The sequence below is a fragment of the Eumetopias jubatus genome, unplaced genomic scaffold (genome assembly GCF_037043125.1).
Source record: "Eumetopias jubatus isolate StellerSeaLion01/CBP00866 unplaced genomic scaffold, mEumJub1_p1.0 scaffold_15, whole genome shotgun sequence".
In the NCBI taxonomy this organism is placed as follows: domain Eukaryota; kingdom Metazoa; phylum Chordata; class Mammalia; order Carnivora; family Otariidae; genus Eumetopias; species Eumetopias jubatus.
In genome coordinates, this window is record NW_028274821.1 from 77996900 (window position 1) to 78017201 (window position 20302).

A 20302-nucleotide genomic window follows, 5' to 3' on the forward strand; every position below is an offset into this window, starting at 1 on the left:
AGCAGGCTCCCCACTGAGCAGGGAGCCAAATGCAGGGCTTGATCCCAGGACCCCGGGATCATGACCTGAGCTGAAGGCAGATGCTTACCCAACTGAGCCACCCAGGTGCCCCTTATTCTTATGACAGATTCATTTTCACCTGGCCCTTGAAAGGAACTTATAAGACCCCACAACCACGAAAGCCCATGAGGAGAGAAACAGGGGCACAAAAGATTTTTTCCATCTTAATTCCAGCTTCACATTTTGTTTAACCAAGCAATTTACAGGGGACAAAAATAACTGGTGGTTTTAAATGCTTCAATACAACCAGGAACTGCCATCACAATAAATCATCTCCAACATATGCCCAGCTCCTCCAAGTGACAGATGACAAACAAAAGCAGGACAAGGTCTTCCATCACAGGCAGAATCATTGAGTTAATGGAAGAATTATTGCTTCTGAAATCCTCTCCAGTCCTATTGAGGGGAACGTTCCAATTTATCAAAGCCAAATGAACATTAATTGCAGCAGTCTGGTAAGTTTTCCAGCCGTTATGACCTTCATTGAATTTTAATCCAAAACAGATAAGATTTCCTTCCACACAAGAGGAAACAACACAATTAGCTCAAAATGACAGCTAGATTAGGAAGCAGGCACACGCAAACAACATTCACACTCACGTGCACCCCTCCAACCCCGGTGAAAACATGGATTCTGCTTAGCTTAAAATCCAGCACAAAGGAGGTAAGCAGAGAAATGATAAATAAATACAATCACACATCTGCATAACCGCCCCCCCCTTCATTCAAGAGAGGAATTTCAGAGGCAGAAGCCAAATGGAAAAGGTGGCAGGCAGTAATGGAGACAGAATTTCTGTTAACTGCTGTAATTAATGTTATGTCTCATTGGGGAGAGATTAGGAAAAAACAGAGAGGGAAGGAAGAAAAAACAAGTATTATTTTGCTATTAAAGACGCCCTTGAGCTGGGGAACATTAGCAGCAGAAGTTTGAATTGGGTAATTGTTTGACTGTATGGGTAGATGTGCAGACGGGACGATTAGCACAACGCACTGAAATATAGCTGTGCGGAACCTCTATGTTTACGAATCCCGCAGCATGGAGCCAGTGGCCTTCCGCGGAGTACAGATCACGGCTGCGGGGCGCAGCGGGGACCACCCACCCACACAGACACACAAGGAAGGGCGTGTGCACCGTCCCGCAGTCTAGCCCCCAAAACCAGCTCTGGCACTGACCTGTCACATGACACCGAGCACTCCGGGACCTATGGGCTTAGTTTCTGTATTTTCACTCTAAAATGAGGGCATTGGACCAGATGTGTTTTAAAGGGGCTGGAGGGAGGAGTCTTTCTGGATTTTTCTTTTTTTTTTTTTTTTTGAGAATTAAGTCTGAAATGTCTGTTGTCCTCACTTCCAAGCGTTCACGATGAGGAAGAACCAGCCGCCATCTTCCATAGTCCAGTCTGCCCTGTCCTACCAAAATACGGCATGCTGTAACTAGATGGTTATGGAGATGAGCCCCTGAGAGGTCCTTTCCCCTCTTTGCCCCAGTAGGAAAAGAAATGTCTTAGATCACTTGGACTCAGAAACATTTTTTAAAGTAAACTCTACGCCCAACGTGGGGCTCAAAATCACAACCCCAGTATCAAGAGTTCCAGGCTCTACTGACTGAGCCAGCCAAGCGCCTCTAGAATCAGAAACTGAAGTTTGATCCTGGGCTCAGGCACTAGCTGTGTGATCTCAGAATAGAGATGTCTGAACTTCCTCATGCTTGGTTTTATCATTTGTCCAATAAGAACAATAATAGCATTATCAATGAAATTGATGACACAACATTTGTGGAGTTTACATGCTACCTCATTTTAATTCCATGAGGTAGAAACTACGAGTCTCACCGGTTTTAGTGGGGGAAACTGAGGCACAGAACAGTAACTTAACCAACGTCACACTGCCAGTTAAGCGGTAAGGCCAGGATTCTAACCCTGGCAGTCCTGCTCCAGACTTCATACTCTGTGTCTTTAAACCTCTTATTCTGAATATAGACTCCTGAGTTGCAAAGCTGGTACAGAGAATTCCTTTAACCTCTTCATCACTTGGCTTCCTCCAAAGTTAAAATTGCACATAAAAGAATAATCAAAACTAGGAAATTAACAATGACGTAATACCATTAACTAAACCACAGACCTTCCTTGGATTTTACCAGGTTTTTCACTAATGTTCCCGTTTTGGTCCAGGACCCCTTGAGGCACTCAGTTTCCATGTCTCCCCAGTCCTGTCTTACTGTGACAATTCCTCAGCCTTTCCTGTCTTTCATCATCCTGACACTTTTGAAGCGTGCTGGCCAGTCACTTTGTAGAAGGTCACTCACTTTGGGGTGTGTGCGATGTATTCTCATGATGAGAATAAGGATATGCATTTTGGGTAAGTGTACCACAGAAATGGCATCATGCCCTTCTCGGTGCTTCCTATCAGGGGACTCATGATGTCTGTCTGTCTTATTGCCAGTGATGTTAACCTTGACCACTTGGTTAAAGTGAAGTATTGGGTTGAACTGGTGGACCCAAAAAAGATAGGTCCACATCCTTGTCCCCAGAACCTGTGAACACTACCTTATTTGAGGGGAAAAAAAAAAAGTCTTTGTAGATATAATTAAATTAAGGATCTTGCAAAAGGAGGTCATCCTGAATTATCCAGGAGGGTCCTAAATCCAATGACACATGTCCTTATGAGAAACACACAGACAAGAGGACATGGAGGAGAAGGTGATAGGAAGATGAAGGCAGACATTTGGAGTCATGTAGCCACGAGCCACAAAACGCCTGGCACCTCCATAAACTAGAAGAGGCAAGGAATGGATTATCCCCATCTCTCCCCAAGGAGAAAACACAGCCCTAATGACACCTTCAGTTTGGACTTTTGGTCTCCAAAACTGTGAAAGAATACATTTCTGTTGCGTTAAGCCCCTTCATTTGTGGTAACTTGTTACATCAGCCCTGGGAAGTTGATACTAGCATCCACTAGATTCTCTACTGTAAAGCTATTAATAAATATCCAGGGGGTGATACTTTTGAGATTCTGCAAATATCCTGCTTCTCCTTGAAGTTTCACCCATTAATTTTAGTATACATCAGTGGATCTTGTCAGTAGTAATTATTACAGTGGTGACTGTGTAATGGTGATTTTCCACTTTCCCTCTTTCCTTCTACATTTATTAATTGGGATATGACCGTAAGAAAGAGCTATCTCTTCTACCCCATTCATTTGTTTAGTCTATTATTTCTATCAGTATTTCAGAGTCAGTATTCTCAATAACTCCTGCCCAACTTAGCTCAAAGGATGTTTGTGAAGCCCAAGGATGAGGGCGAATTAGGGGAAAATATTTTAAAGGGCCACAGGAAAAGAAAGGGATCTTCTCTGAGTGCTGTCCTAAAATGTTTCATGTGTCTTTTATCATTTATTTCTCCCCTCAGCCACATGAATGAGGGATCCACAGCCTCCCCGTAAATGCAGAGAAAGTAAGAATCAGAGAAGTTCAGAAATGTGCCTAAGGACAAACAGCAACAAAGGAAAGAGTCACAATTTGAACCCACATCTGTCTGTCCAAACCTATGTTATTTCCACCAAACCAAGGTGTCTTCTCAGGATCAGGAGAGTGGAAAAGGGGGAATTAACTGAAGGGGGCGCCAGAAGCACTACCGGGTCCAAAGCCGTTTACTGGACACATGGGCTGACTCAGGGCATGGGGAGAAGGGGAGTAAACAGGGTGAACACCGCACCGCACATGCATGCACACCCCATGCACTCATTCTGTGTTGTTAGGATACTGCACAGAAGCCCCAGGTTATGAAGGGAAATGAAATGTGCAACAAGAGGCTGGAGTGTAGGAAAGCCTGGGTGGCTCAGTCGGTTGGTTAAGCATCTGCCTTCAGCTCAGGTCCTGATTCATGTGTACTCTATTGCCTTCTCGCTCTCGCTCTCAAATAAAATAAATAAAATCTTAAAAAAAAAAAAAACAGCTGGGTTATAAAGGTGGGGAGTGGCCACCCAGGGAACATCCCCCTCAACTCTGCCAACCTGCTTGCTACCTACCGCCCACTATGCATCTCTGCCGTCTCTGGAGCTGCCCTCCCCCTTCTCTTCTCCAGGACTTGGCACCTCAGCTCCTTCCACCTTCTGCTGCCTCTTCTCAGATCCACCATGCTGGTGCCCACCTCCCTGTCTCTGCTGGAGGCCATCCCTGTGGGCCCCTGACTTCCTCCTCAGCCCCCTTCTCTCCCAGGGCCCCTCCACCACTTTTTCTTGGGCTTGGGTTCTGTCTGCCCCTCCCACTCTACTTCTATGTCTCTTTCTCTGTTTACTTCGCTATGTGGTTCCTCCCTCCCCACCTCTGCTTCTATTGCTAAATGCTCTCCTATCTATTCCTGTCTATTCCAATTTCCCTGTATTTTTCTACATCTCTCTCATTGTCTTTGGCTCCCTTTTTCTTGGTTTATTTCTCTCTGTCTCTGGTAGTTTCCATATACCTGGCATAGAAGAGGTATTCAATAAATACTAGCAGATGCCTATTTTCCCTGTCTCTGTTTCTCTCTGCCTCCTCTGTCTCACATCATGCAGATATATATTTTTTTTCTTATACACATTTTTTCTCTTATTCTCATCCTGCATTCCATTTTGGCCAGAAGGTTCAAGCCACTACCTCTGGGCCCCCTTTCTAGGTTGCCTCTTGCCACCTCCAGGATTTTCTCTCTGGGCTTGATTGTTGGCCCAGATGAAGGGGGTATTTGGGATGCAGAACATGCCTTTTCTGGCCTCATTTCCTCCACCTGTAAAATGAAGGTGGGTCATCTGCTGCCATTTGTCACTGCCCACATGCCCATTCTCTGTTAAGGATTTTGTTCCCCTGTCGGTGGCTTTGGGCTTGGCCACATGATGTGTTTTGGCCCTGGCCACAGAATGTGAGAAAACCCCCATCTCAGCACTAGCTTTAATCCTAGATTCCTGCCATTTGTTTTGCTCATTCTCTCTGCCATGGAAACCAAAGGTCTCAGACTGGGGCTCCCCTTCAGCCAGTTCCAGAAGAAGAAGACATGCAGAGCTGAGCCACAGCATTAGCAGCCACCAACATGGAAAGTGTGTGAGCAGTAAAGGGCTGTCTGGTCAGTCACCAAGATTCAGAGTGATTTGTTTGTGGAATGAACATGTGAAAGCTGACTCATCCAGAAGAGTTGCGTTCAGCCAGGTCTAAGGTGCTTTCAAGTCCAACATTCCAACCATAGGTTATAGTTCTGTTGCTTTTGGGGAAACCTAGCCAGATGCTTTCATGTGCATTGTCTCAGTTCAATGTGATGATTTTAATTTTATTTCTATTTTTGCAAAAGACCGAACAAGAGGTGAAAACATTCAAATTTCTACAGTGGCTATGAGATAGAATCTCAGCTTGAAACTCAGGCTCATGACACCACACTACATTGTCTCCACTTCACTATGCTACATCCCTAAACGTTGTGGGAGATAAGCCATGTTTCCTAAATGGCTTATGCTTCTCATGTTCCCATAAGTCTAGCTAGAGACCCTGCAGGCTTTTACTGAATCCTTGTTGTTAAGGCAAGTCAAGGCCAAGCTACAAGGTTCGTGTGACTCAAATTTTTAAAAATTCATAAATGTATTTGTGATTTTAAAATTCCACTTTTTGAAAAAAAAATAAATGGAATTCATGTGGTATGGCCCACTTACATAAAAATGTACTTGTAACGGCAAACTTCATTATGTCTTGCAACTGATAGACGCTTGATGATCTCGATTTATAGATGGGGATCCTAAGTCTAAGGAGGGATGTGACCCACCTACGGTCATGCAGTGCATGTGTGGCAGGCCTGGGACACCTGAGTCCCAGGCCACAGTTTCTTGGGCTATATGTATCGCAAGTTTTTTCCAACACTAGATTTCTGTCACCTTCCCTCTTAAAATAATCTCCCCTAGGATACTTTCCCCACAACTCTGCTTTCTATCCAAAAGGCTTCTGGGACCTACAGTCTGCAACAGCTTAGCTTCTCCTTCCCTGGCTGTCCTGGGCATTCTTCAATAATGTTGCTTATAAATAATACAGCAATGGCATTATTAGTGAAATTTTCCCCTCCCCCAAAATATATGTCGCACTTCTAATGCCCAGATCCTCAGAACACAACCTTCTACGGAGATCGGGTCTTTACAGAAGTAATTAAGTTACAATGAGGTCACCATGGTGACACCCTAATCCAATATAACCTGTGTCCTAATAAAAAGTGGAAAGTGTAGATGCAGAGACAGATGTGTGCACAGGGAGAAGGCCATGTGAAAATCAGAGCTATGCTGTCATAAGCCAAGGAACTACCGGAAGCTGGGGGATGGATCTGGAACACTTTCCCCTAGTGCCTTCACAAGGAGCGTGGCCCCGCCCACATCTTGATGTCAGACATCTAACTTCCAGAAATGTGAGACAACACATTTAAATCCCTCGGTTTGTGTCCTTTGTTAGGGCAGCCCTAGGACACTAATATGCTTATAAAGAGCAGAGTCCTAACATCTCTGAAGACCCGACTATGTGTCAGGCTCTAGCATATGTGCTTTATGTGCATCATCTTACAACAGCCCCTTAGGCAGGTCCTTCCATCTTCACTCCATTCCAGACAAGGCAATGGAAGCCGAGGGAGGAAAGAGGCCCTCGTTACATGGCTAGTCAGTCGGTTATGGGGCCAGAATGTGACCCTGGGGACCTCTTGCACACTCGTTACATCCTCTGTGCCCGCATTTTCTCCAAAGTGCAACAGGAGTAACAACGGTTATCTGTTGAACTGGAATTATTTAAAGAACTGAATGAGTTAAATATATGCCGATAATATAACACAAAGCATTATAGCAGCTCTTGTTAACATTAAGATTCTTCACTGTTCTATTTTCTCATCATTTTTCCAGCTATTGTTTCTCTGAACACGTGATCCCCAAATGTAAACACACTGTTTCAGGTCTCATCCCAAACCTCTAAAACTAGTTGTTCAGAAAACTTGTCTTTCATTAACACAACTTAAAATGTGGAGCCACTTTTAGCAATCAGAGCCCAGACAGTTGGCTCATTCTGAGCTTGTGGTTGACTTTTTAAAAGCTTTTTTTTCCCCTTTTTCCTTTTTTTTCTTGCAGATAGGACTGTCATTGTTAGGTTTAGTAGGCAAGTAAACCATTGCATGATTGAGTGATTAAATCAGTGAACTAAGGAAGGCATGGTATGCTGTGAATGAATACTGGAATGGTTGGGGAAATGATCTAAAGTCATTTTTCACAGAAAGCTTTAAAAAGAATTATCCCTATATCACACAAATCCTTTAAACAAAGCCTCTGATTGGTAGTATGGTAGTAATAATGGTAGTAATAATTTCTTAGATTTATGTGGCATTTTATAATCCTCAAAGTATTTTTCTATATATTATGCCATAGAATCATAGATCCTGTAAGTCTGAAAGAACCACAATATGCATCTAACTTAACTGTTATTCCATTCAAAATCCTGATGAATAGGGCCCCTAGCCTTTGCTTGCATACCCCCAGAGACAAGGAACTCACTACCCCATGACTCAGTCAGCCCAGTGCCAGACAGCTCAAACACTTGGAAAGGTCTGTCCTGGCCATGGACAGGGATGTTGGTTCCTTATCACCGCCTCCTCACTGGGACCCACCAGTAAAAATCTACAGCATTTTCTGTGAGATGGTCCTTGGGAAAGAAATGTGTTCTCGAAGATCTTCTTTCCCTCCACATCAAACCCAACATTTCCTTTCATCCCCTTTCTCAACACTTGTCACCAATGTTTGTCACCAATGTTGTCATTACAGCCAACATTTGATAACAGCTACCACTTTTTGAGCACTTACTGAATGCCAGGCACTGCATCATGCAGAATTATGCCCAAGAGCAAAGACTCTCAATCTGGAGAGACTAGAGTTGTAATCCCAGCTTCAGAACTCATTGGTGGTATGAACTTGAGCAAGTTGCCAAACCTCATTAACTCCCAGGTTCCTCATGTGTAAATGAGGGAAACAACAGTATCAATCTCATAGAGTATTAGAACAATTAAATGGAATGATGTGTGCCCTACACCTAGACTGTGCCTAGCATACAGAAAGTCCTTGATGATGGTGGACACTATTTTCATTGTGCAGGACACAGGCATGTGTAAGCTCATTCAGCACCTAGAAAAACCTTCAGAGAATATTATCCCAGTTTCACAGATGATGGCTTTGATTTGACCAAGGTCATAAAGCTAACAACAGAGATACTGTTCATCCTTGGAGCTGACTTCGAAATCATACCCCCCGCCCCTTGACCTACTCATAGATTCCACATAAGGAGGGAGTCTGTGTATGCATTTGCTTATAAGATCTTACAATTTAAGCCATTAGCTAATGCAGAGAGAAGAGAAATGGTAGTCTGTATTTGCACTGTAAGGGGGGAGGTTCTGGCATCAGCCTATATAGAGTGAAATACTGCGTTTACCATTTATTCTTGGGGTGACCAAGTCACACCAATAGCAACTGATTTTATTAATATCTCAGGCTCAGGAATTAAGCCCAAAGAGCATGCTGGTTCCACTCCAGTAGGCATGGATTATAGCAGGTGCCAATGACTGAGCTGAGAAGCTGGTTGCCCTGCATGGGTGAGCAGGAGGTTTGTCCTGAGAAAAGGGAATGCAGAACACTAACCCTGGCATTTCTTTGACATCTGACTAGACAATTTGGGTCTTCTCACAAAAGATTTCAGATCTTCACCAAAGATGAAAACAATGCAAAAATCTGAGAGACCAGGAGCCACCATGTCCTGAGTAACCATGGGACATGAGTTTAGAATCTTGGGAAAAGCCTGGTCCCAGAGCTGCCTTCTTGTTAACCACACAGCTTTAGGCAGGTAACTCAAATAAACTCACTCTGTCTCAAGTTTCTCACCTGTGAAATGGGGAAACAGATCCCAGCCACCGTGAATGCCACTTTGAATGGCTGCTTAGGGGAGAAGGAAGCAAATACTCTTTTTGTTCCTGCTGAATTGTCTGTGACCAGATCAGCAAGGATGGAGTCCATCTAAGCCACAGACAGGCATGCCCTCTAGGCCAAGCCATGCTGATGGGTTGGGGGATCCTAGACAATTTGTAGCCCATATCTGGACCCCAGTTCATCCATTTATGAGATGAAAGGGTATAATAAACACATCTTAAAGTTTTCAACTAAAGTGCCTGTAAGAATAAGAGCTAATGGTCTTGTGTACCAAGCTCCTCTGATGCAGTTGTGTGGTGTACCTACCCAGTAAGTATTAGGGGCACCCTAATTTATAGATGACAAAAACAGGGCACAGAGGCATTTAAAACTTTGCCCCAGATCACGCAGAGTGCTAAGTGGCACTGTGGGACTTTACATCCAAGCACCCAGGTTCTGGAGTCTGTGCTTATTCACCTCCATGTCACCCTCCTTCTGCATGGGGGCAGGTGTGTCCCACCTCAGAGAAGCCGGGCCGCCATCAATGAACGCCTCTGGGTTCAAAGATTCCTGGACATGACTCTGTCTCTTGAGGGTAAGGTGAGGACAAGTAAGATCCAGATCTTGGAGCCCTGAAGGCGGAAAGAAACTGTAGGGACCACAAGGTGGTAGCCTTGGGCCATGTTAGTGCGTGGGCAGAGAAGATCAGGATGGTGCCAGCCACATCTCAAATTACAGGGAATTTCAGATTCGTGTGCATCTGAGTGACTTCTTCCTTCTAAGCAGAACTCACAGAGCAGAATAAAAAGCTGAAGAACACCTACAGTCCTTGAGGAGAGAGTGTGATGTAGTGGAACTAAGAGTGAACCTGGAAGCAGAGAAAGCCCATTCGGGGTTCATTTATAATTAGGATTATACCGTCTAGGTTACCGGGTTATGGGAAGCATGTATATAAGTAAACGTGGTGCCAAACACAGGAAACGCTTAATAAATATTAGTCAAAACAGAGTCTCATTCTCAAGCATTAAATAAGGAAGTCACGCCCCTCAAGCCTTCTTAGCATCAGATGGTGCCCATGCCCCATGAGGATGCTAGCAAGGCCCCTGAGATAGTAATGCTCACACACTTGCACCCCAAAGTTAGCATGCAGGCACTCACTTGGCTTGGCATGTGGCTGCATCATTTGCAAAATATATATATGGGAAAAGTCTATCACACTCAATCCATGAATAACACAAAGGCCTTGATTTGTTCCTCCACGTGATTAGCATGCGTTAGGTCCAAAATTAACATTGCTGTCTGGCTGGGCTATGTGTGTGTTTTTCCAAAAAGAGAAAACTTCCAGGCTCTTACTCAGCCCTAATCAGAATGTCGAATGCAGTGTTAGAGGAACCAGAAGAACCAAGACCAAAAGCAAGACTCTGCCCCACTGTAGACTCTCAAATAACTGTTGGCTGTTGGAAAAGAAAGGAGCGAGTGGTTACGCTACCGCGCTGAGTGGCCAATTTCTTCACCTCTTTGGGCCCACACCTTTCTCACACATAGATTGGGAATAACATTTCTGACCCTCATGCATCTGGCAGAGATAGCTGTGCTAAAAGAGAAAATAATGACTTGAGGAGGGAAAAGCACGAGGGGGGTGTCACTCATTGCTATTATCAGATCTCTTCTTGAGCCAATTAGACCCTGTACATTTTGCATAATGAATTTGTTTTTTACTATCTACCATGCAGAGCCATTAATTCCAGCTTTTTAAAGAAACCATTAATATGAGCCTACGTGCATTTCAGACTACCATTCAAGTGATTTAAGCCCTAGCAGCCTTCTCTGAAGACATAGCCGACTCCAAGAGCTCTGGGTCATGGGGCCTGCAGAGATGGAAGGCCACTGCCCCTCTCTCTGGGCCCTTAACTTCATCTCTCACGTGGAGGTGACATGCCTGACTTCAAGCTTTCTTGGCGAAAATGCAATCAGATAATGTCCACAAATGTGCCCAGCACAGTGCTTGACATATGGTTAGATGGTCCATAAATTCTTGCACTGAGAGAAAGAGTGAAGAGGACATAGTTCAGGCTTTGCAGCCAGACACGCTTGGGGGTTCCAATACCCAAGAGCAGCTCCATCTCTTATTAGCTGTGTGACCTTGGGTAAGTGTCTTGGCCCCCTCTGACTCAGTATTCACAACTATAACATGAGGGTAATGAGGGGCCTTCCACGTGTGATGGGGCCATGCCTAGCCCCGCCCCAAGGGCCATCATGCAGGTCTACACTGCAGGGGGTCTTGTGGGGGTCAAAGTACCCGGCACATCGAGGGCACTCGGGAAAGGACAGCCCTGCTCCAACTCTGTTCCGAGTTTGTTTGTTCAGTTCTTCTTGGAAAGGCCAGTTGAATTTTGGAGCACTGAACCTCAGCTCCGCCGGCAGAACAGGCCAAGCACGTGACAGATGTTAAACAGCTATTCCCAGAGAGGTCAGCCCAAAGGCCAAGGAGCTGGAGACTCTTTCCTCTCTCCTCTGAAGCACGATTGGTTTGTCACAGCTGACAGATGATGGATGGGTATGCATCAGTCTAAGTGACACCACAAAATCCACCCGCCCTTCTGTTGAGCATTCCAACCTCTCACACTCAGCCAGTGCTTTCCCTCCATCGGCTGGCAAAACCATGCCCCCCTCCCTCGTCCCCCCACCTCACCGTCACCCCGCCCCCAGCACCTCGCAGCATTCCCGCTCACTCACCATCACAGAAATGTGGAGAATGTGCATCTGCTCCTCTATAATCTCTGAGGGCTCCTGGAGCGTGGGCGCGGTGGCCCGGGCCAGCTGGCCGGCACTGCTCATGGAGACATGGAAATACAAGGTCCCGTTCTCCAGCCACTGCTGTCTCCAGTACACCAGGGAGATGTCCCCCGCCGTGCCAGACATCTCTGCAAGACAAGACCCAAGGCGCTGGGTGAGCGGCATGCCCGGTCTCGGGATTCCAGGGACGGAAGGAGCCACGCATGTTCAGGAGCTCCGCGGCACCTACTCTGTTACCAGGATGCCTTTCCCTACATCAAATCCATGAGGCGGAGACCATCACTTCCCCTGTGACCAAGAGTCTCCCCAAGCAACAGGGTGGCAGAGGTGGAATCTGAACCCAGGTCGGTCTGGTGCTCTGTTGTAAAGCACCATGCATGATAAGGTCATTTGTTCCTCTAAATCAAACTAAAGGGAATCAGACTAAGCAAGAGACCCAAGTGCTTACATTCTCCTGAGGGCATGGAACTAGAAGGTGAAGGGAGGACCTCTCCATCCTTGAGAAGAGCAGGGGTTTAGAGTGTGAATTCTTTACAAGCTGAGCTGAAGTGCTCACAGCATAACTGCAGAATCTCAGATCTGGAAAAGCCCAAAAGAACATGTGGCCCAGCCTAGGTGCCTCAGGATTATCCTTTATAGGAACAGAGCTTGGCAACTGGGCTGATCTGAGCCTGTTTCTCCTGCTTCGGTCAGAGAAGCTCCATTTTTTTTTTTTTTTTTTTTTTTGCTAGTATATATACTGCACAACCAGCAAGGGAATGTTGGCACGTAAGTTTCCACGGCTTAAAAATATTTAGTAAGCCACTGCCCCCCTCCAGTGTTCTCCTATGACCAAGGGGAAGTTAGGACCTACTAGCAAGTTACAGTCACCTGGTATGTATGTAGGTATGTATGTATGTATATATTTAAAATATTTTATTTATTTATGTGAGAGAAAGAGAGAGAACGAGCAGTGGGGAGGGACAGAGGGAGAGGGAGAAGCTGACTGAGTGTGGAACCCAATGTGGGGCTCAATCCCAGGACCCTGAGATCATGACCTGAGGTGAAGGCAGACACTTAACTGACTGAGCCGCCCAGGTGCCCCCATTCACCTGATCTTTAAATTATTCTTCTAATAGTACTTCCTTCCAATATAACCATACCAACATAGCCTCTTACTGAGTAAGGAGAAGAGCACTGGCAACCGGAAGTGTCCCCGCACTAAGATCACACAATCTTTCCATACTGCTGCCTCCTAGAGAGATTACATCCTTGGAAATGTCCTAGAAGGACAAGGCCTATCACAGTGTCTTTACGAAGAAAGGGGAAGGGTGGTAGGGGGAAGGGGAAAGGGATAATTCCTGGAGAATTACCAAGACTTCATTCAAGCAAGAGTTACCATAGAGACAGAGGCACTCCATCATAGACAAGTAGCCATAATAATATCTGAGACTTGGGAACTCTGGACTACCTTCCCAAGACACAAAGCTGACCTAGAGGTAGTATCCCCACAATCACCACAGACCTCATATCCATGTGTGCGTGTACACACACACACACACACACACACACACACACACACACACACACACACACACATGCTTGAGGAGGACTGACGGGGAAGCTGAGTTAGAACTTCTTACCCAAACAGCTTTCTCTGTGCCCCACTCTGCAGTCCCTGGCGACCCTGAAGGAAAAAAAGTCACCTTGAAGAGATGATGTTTGTTCACCAAAGTCTACTGAATTATTCTTGTATCATCCACCCCCACAGACTCACTCCTTGAGGTTCACAATCAACAGTCCTTAGGGAAGAGTATCTGGCATTTAGTAAGTGCTATAAAAAGTTAGCTATTAATATTTATTGTCATTATTATTATTAACAGGGACAGGATCTAATTCACCCTTGAGCTGCTGTAGAAAAATCCTTGAGACACCCTTGACTGCTTGCTTTCTCTCCCACCCCTCCTCCAGTCCACCAGGAAACTTTTCAAAGGCCACCCCAAAGGTATCCCTTCTTGGCTCCCCTCCTGCAGCCACCTGGGCCAACGCACCACCCTCTCTTGCCTGACTGACCACACGGGCTTCCTACCTGGACTCTCCTCTTGCTCTTTCCCTCGCTCTTCTGTCTATTCTCATCCAGAAGCCAGAGGACTCCTGCCACAACCTGTTCGCTCCCATCACTCCTTGGCTTGAAACCCCCAGCAGCCTCTGCCTCATTCCAAGGAAAAGACAAGGTGGCCAGAACATAGCAAGTTATGAGTCCAAGTGAATATACCTGCCTGGGCTTCCCTTGCTGTGCCAAGAGGTGAGAGGGACAGAGATAAGCACAAGACTTCATCAGCATTTAGGCCACGGGCCCCCAAAGGACCCCAAGAGCTCGCTGTGGGGCGCCGGGGGCGGGGGAGACAGGCTGGGTGCCCAGCGTGTGAAGCGGGCCGCTCCCTAGCACCTTCTCTCCCCCCACTGCCCCACCTCCTGGCCTCAGCACCCAAAGTACTGGGAGCAGCTTCTCTGGCAGCCAGCCAGCCAGCTGGGCCAAGGCAAGGTGAAGACATTATGGTAAATGGCCATGCTCAGTCCCTCACTCATGTTTCTCTCCATGCATCAGAGCCCAGAACCAGAGGCCCAGGGAGCCCAGGGCTACAGTAGCCGTGGAAATAGCTGTCTCTCATGCAGTAGCTCGCGAAAAGGGACTCCTGCGTCAGTGGTCGGGCAGGCCCTGGCCGTGCCACATCTGGCTGCCACAGCCTGGGACGGAAGAGGCAGAGTAAGTGCAGGCAGGCTTGCTGAAATCTGCGCCCTTCACTCCTGCAGCTCTCCAAATCCCACCACCAAAGAAGCCTGTCCTCCCCACACTCGGATTAGGAAACAGAGGATCACCGAGGGTCAGCCCCTCGCTTCAGGCCACAGGTGAATGTATGTCCAGCTAGACCCAGTGGATTTCCAGTCCACACAATCGCTTCTATGCCGGTAGCTCTGACAACATCTCCTTTTCCTTGACTAAATTAGCCCATGAACCCAAACTCGATTGAGCTCTTTGTTTGCTACAGCGATGAGCGCACAGTCAGCAGACAGTAAACGTTAAGTGATAATAACAGCGCGTGAAACACAGTAAATATTGAATCATAGAGATCAGCTCTGGACTCACTCTATTACAAAGGAAGGAGACTCTTCTGAGGTGGGGAGGAGGGCCACGGGGCCTCGGAGAGAAAACCGCCCTGGCAGCAGTAGAAGGCCCAATCATTCATCCCCTCGTTCGTGCATCCCCTCACTCATTCATTCATCCCCTCATTCATTCATTCATCCCCTCGTTCGTGCATCCCCTCATTCATTCACTCATGCCTGTGTTTGTTCACTCATCCAACACACTTTATTGAGGACCTACTCGATTGTGGGCACTTTAGTAGCTCAGAACATGGAGGGAAAGGAGGCACAGTCTTGCCTTCAGGAAACTCAGTCCTTTAGTGGAAGAAATTCTACCCACTCCCCAGATGGCACCACACTGCCCACACATGCACATACTGCCCGTGTGATGTGGCCCCGACACTGCACATTATCCCGACCCACCTGCTACCACCATTCCCTCCTCACGTGCTCCAGCCTTGCAGGACTTACACTTGTTCCTGAAACAGACCAGGCTCCCTGCCATCTCAGGGCATGAGGACTGTCTGTCCTGTCTGAAACTCTCCTCCCAGACCTTGCAAGCCACCTTCTTCTCGGCGTTGGCCTCTCAGTCCAAGTGACACCTGCTCGGAGAGGCTCTGCCAGGTTTAGCTGATGTTTTTCCCCTTTACACACATCTACGCTCTATGGTATCCCCTTTACAAAACCTTGTTATAGCATTTATCACTATTAGAAATGAATCATATGTATTTTCTGAAACATGTGTTTAATGCCTGTCTCTTCAGGAGAGCAGAAACCTTGCTTATTTTCTGCCATATCTCAAGTACTTTTTAAAGTGCTTGGCACATAATATGTGCTCAGCGAAAAATTACTGAATTGCCAGTGATGAATACACATACACACACACACACACACACACACACACACACCTATAATAAGATTATGAAGATATTGTTAAGCTTCATTACAGAATTAAAGAAAGAATAAGTAAATTTGAAGGCGTGACAGGACTCTCCTAGCTTAGAGACAAAGAGCTACTCTAAAACCATGGTACCATGAGCACTGCAGAGAATGGGCATACTGGTGGCCCTCAGAGGAGAGAAGGAGGTATAGGGACAGCCTGGGCGGTTGGGTATCTCAGGCACTGAAGCCACACGTGTAAGGAGGGGTGTGGTGGAACGTCTGTTGGAAATGTACTTTAGACACAGGGTTAAGGGCTTTGAATCCCTGGCGACAGAGTATATCCTCGTTGGCATGCAGTCGGGAAACAGCGAAGTACACTTGATCAGAGAGCCAGTCCTGTGTCCATTAAAAACAGGTCAAAGAAATACTAGCATAACCAAGGCCAGCTCTTGAAATTCCCCGCTGATTGATTTTCCAATTGCATTTTCCCCTTCCTCTTCCCCTAGTCCCTCCATATAAACATTTCATTGAAGTCTTCAAGTCACATTACAATCAAACTTAAAGCAAAAGGGGGACTAAACGCATTTGGTCGGGAACCAAGACGATTCCCATAAAGGCAGATTATGCTGACATGATGAATATAAAATGAAACAGCAGATATTAAAGCGGGAGAATTGGTGCACCATGCCTTCCGGCGGTAGGCTGACTCCAGTGCCTGCCTCCCTCCCACCTCAGATAGCTTGGTTTTATATTGGAATCGTAAACAAACACAGGGATTGCCTTTTCACCTTTCTCTGTTCTCCCCCCATGGGCTGCCACTCGTGAAATATTCAATAGGCTCAAATCCCCTCAACCGCCCCGCTAAAGCCAAGCAGGAGGATCAACCCTCATCAGTGATTCTGGGTAGACCGCCATCCTGCCTCGGCAGCCACAGATGTCTTTCAGCCTCCTGGAAAAGAAATAAAAATTCCTGAAGACATGTTGCGCTTTTAATTGGCTTGTTCTTCCTAATCTATGGCACTCATTGTATTTTTATTTAATTCCTGAAGGTCATTATGAAAATAAGCAGCTCTTCTGATCACCAGCCATCTTGGTAACATCTCCCAAGTGGCTAACTAACCCGCCTTCTGATTCCATAGCTCCAGCTGACCCTCCAGCAGATTATTCACAGAAGGCCAGAGAGCACTTCTGATAAGTTTGCAAATAGTCTTTGCTTCATTGGCTGGAGGGGGTGGGGGAGAGCAGACATTACATGAGATGAACTCACTGCCTAGGTACAAAGAACTGAGAAATGTAGAGATGTTGACTTCAACAGCCCTTGCCGTTAGCTGTTCCAGCATTCATGGGGGCTCATCTCTATGCAGCGAGTCCTGCTGAGTGACCTTGGGAAACAGATCTCACACACGCCCTCCTTTTCATCTCTCCAATGGCTACCTTAGTGCCAACCTTCATCATCTCTCTTATGGAATACCTCAAATGGCCTTGTGCTAGTCAGGGTCTCCTCACAGAAGAGAAGACACACACGGTGAGGTCACTAAGTATTTAATGACACGACTGTTTACAAAGACTTGGGGAGTATTTTAGTCAGGGTTCTCCAGAGAAACAGAACCAACAGGACATATATATATATATATATAGAGAGAGAGAGAGAGAGAGAGAGAAACAGACTTATTATGAAGGGTTAGCTTGTATGGTTATGGAGGCTAACAAGTCCCCAAATCTGCCATCTTCAAGCTAAAGGCCCAGGAAAGTCAGTGGCACAGTCCAGTCCAAACCTGAAGTCCTGAGCAGGAAGGAAGCCAATGTATAAATCCCAGTCTGAGTCCCAAGGCCCAAGACCCAGGAGTGCTAATGCCCAAGGGCAGGAGAAGATGGATGTCCTGGCTCTAGCGGAAAACAAATATGCCCTTCCTCTACCTTCTGGTTCTATTCAGGCCCTCAATGGGTTGAGTGATGCCCACCTGCATTGATAAAGGCCTTTTTCCCTTACTCGGTCTACTGATTCAAAAGCCAGTCTCTTCCAGAACCACCCTCCCAGACACATTCAGACATAATGTTTTACCAGCTCCCTGGACATCCCTTAAGCCAAGTCAAGCTGACGTATAAAATTAATCACCACAGGCAGGATGAAGGCAAATTGGTGATGAAGCATCTCAAGGTTGCCAACATCAAGGAGCTGTCCCCACCCTAGGCCTGAAGGGGGTAGGGGAGGGAGATGGATAAAACCATGCGAACAGCCACAGCTGCAGGAAAGGACTGCCAGACAGGAGCTGTGGCCTACTGTAGAATAAGCCAGCTACTGACAAGGCATGGCCCATCATGGGGGTGCTGGGGTAATAAATGCTCCAACCTCACTCTCCCTCTACCTGTTAATCTCTTGCAGGTGCCTTGCATGGGCCAACTCCAACCAAACACCCAAGGGTGGAGCAAATCATACAGGTCAGCCTTCCAGGGCCCTCAGCAGGGAGGAAAGGGTGAAGAGTGGATCTCAAGGGGCCAATGGAGACCATCTGGAAGGTCCCACCTGGGATGCTTACCTCCAGGATTCCTTCCAACCATCATGCAAATGACTACCAGGATTAAATTTCTAACCTGTCAATCTGACCACATCATTCCCTTGCTTGAAACCTTTTGATGGCTCCTGACTCCCCTCAGGATAAAATCTAATTTCAGGGGCCTGGCACTTGCATTTCTCCCCTGCCTTACTTCTCTTTGCTCCTTTCCCTGCCCTGACACATTAAATCTGATCAAATATTTATGCAATCGCCACATCCACGACACTCTTTCCTAATTCAGTGTCTTTGAAGATGCTTATTTTTTTTGTTAAGGCCAAGAGAAATCAGTTTAATTTTATAACACATCATTTAGTTCCCTCAATTGAAGATGCTTCTTCGGAGGCTAGAATAGTCTTCGCGACTCAACCCCATCCCTTTTCTGGAAGATCTCCATGACCCCCATATGAGCTAGACATCCCTTTACGTTTCCATAAAGAGGGAATATTGTGTTCTATGTAATATCAGACCCCGAGAGACCAACTGCTTGAATTTGAATCCCAGCTCCCCTGTGTTCAAGCTGTGTGTCTTTGGACAAACTCTTTACTTCATTTGTGCCTCAGTTTCCTCATCTGTCAAATAAGGATAATAACAGCACCCACCTCATCGAGTTATTCTGAGAATTAAATGAGATAACATGAAGTGGTTTTTAGCTTCGATCTTGATCCTCACTAAGCATTCCAGTTACATGGGTTACGTATTACTTCATACACACTATTACAGCATCCTATTTTACCACCGTCTTGGTCTCTGTGGTGTTTGGTATTTACCTATGTTAAAATGACATGTTTTTACAGCTGACCTCTCTCACTGGACTCTAGTGCAGGGACACATCAGAGCCGTTTGTGTGCCCGAGTGCCTGAGACAGTGGTCAAATGCAGAGCAGAGGGCTCTGTAAACGTTTGTTGAGTTGAACTGAGCTGTCCCCATATTTGAATTCAAATGGGCACTCTGAGAGGACAGAGAGAAGAAAAGCCAACTCAGGACAGCCATGATGGCTTGGTTCCCACAAAACACTACAGAAATTTATTTCACATCTGGCTGAAGTTTAGGCACCCTGGAGAATGCAAATGAAGAGAAAGATAGACTAAATATTCGAGGAGTTTGCAATTCTCATGGAGACATACAGGAAGTTTAGATAGAAAATAGATAATCCCATGGTTCTGTTTAGACATAAGTATGTATATCTGGCTAGAAGGAAATATACTGGAACAAGATACACCAGATCATCAAGAACAGTGCTCTTTAAATGGTGAGATCAGAGGTGATTTTAATCACGATCTGATTCATTTTTCTCTACATTTTCTACATTGAATGTACATAACCTCTGCATCTGTTAGATGCAGATATATGCTCACTTTAAAGATTCACTTAGTAACCAACCTTTTCTGAGATCTGGCATTGAGGGACTTATCTTCAGGAGCTTGGGCCAAGGAACGGAGAAAAAGCATGCTATAAATAACTATAAATCAAAGTAGAAAGCTTAAAAGAGAGGAGATGACTTCTGGCTGGCTCTAGAAAATTTCTTTGTGGAGGAGTCTTAAAGGATGGGCAAGATTTCAACAAGTGGCCATGTGGCAGAGGGCATTGTAGATGGGGGAATGGCACAAAGGCAAGAAGGCAGGATTGCAGATGTGCACAGGAGTCCAGTGGGAGGAAGCCAGTAGAAAAGGCAGAGGCTCATCATTACAGAGGAAACGGAGACAGAAGGCTATAGCAAGTCTGCAGAGAGGGACGTAAAGAGGGAGCTGCCATGTCTTAAGTATAGGCTGTCTCCCAGGCAGAATAACAAATATTAGGTCCCACTTGGGACTCCTTCATGCAATCAGACCAAGCCCTAGTTTAGAGGCTAATGAAGCTCTCGAAATACCATAAATGAAAGCCTCTATGATTTTGTCTTTATTTGTAAAGCGTGTGTGTGGCGGGAAGAAACTTGAGCCAGCTGTCGTACTTGTTATCAC

At 46.0% G+C, this 20302-nt stretch overlaps 1 protein-coding gene across 3 annotated transcripts in view; it reads right to left on the reverse strand.

Moving 5' to 3' along the window:
- Positions 1–20302, reverse strand: part of ASTN2 (astrotactin 2) — a 904520-nt gene that overhangs the window by 771170 nt on the left and 113048 nt on the right. For all 3 annotated transcript variants that reach the window (XM_028107899.2, XM_028107897.2, XM_028107898.2), the window contains exon 2: positions 11725–11912. In XM_028107899.2, coding sequence (XP_027963700.1) covers positions 11725–11912 — 188 coding nt within the window. The remainder of the gene's footprint in view (positions 1–11724; positions 11913–20302) is intronic.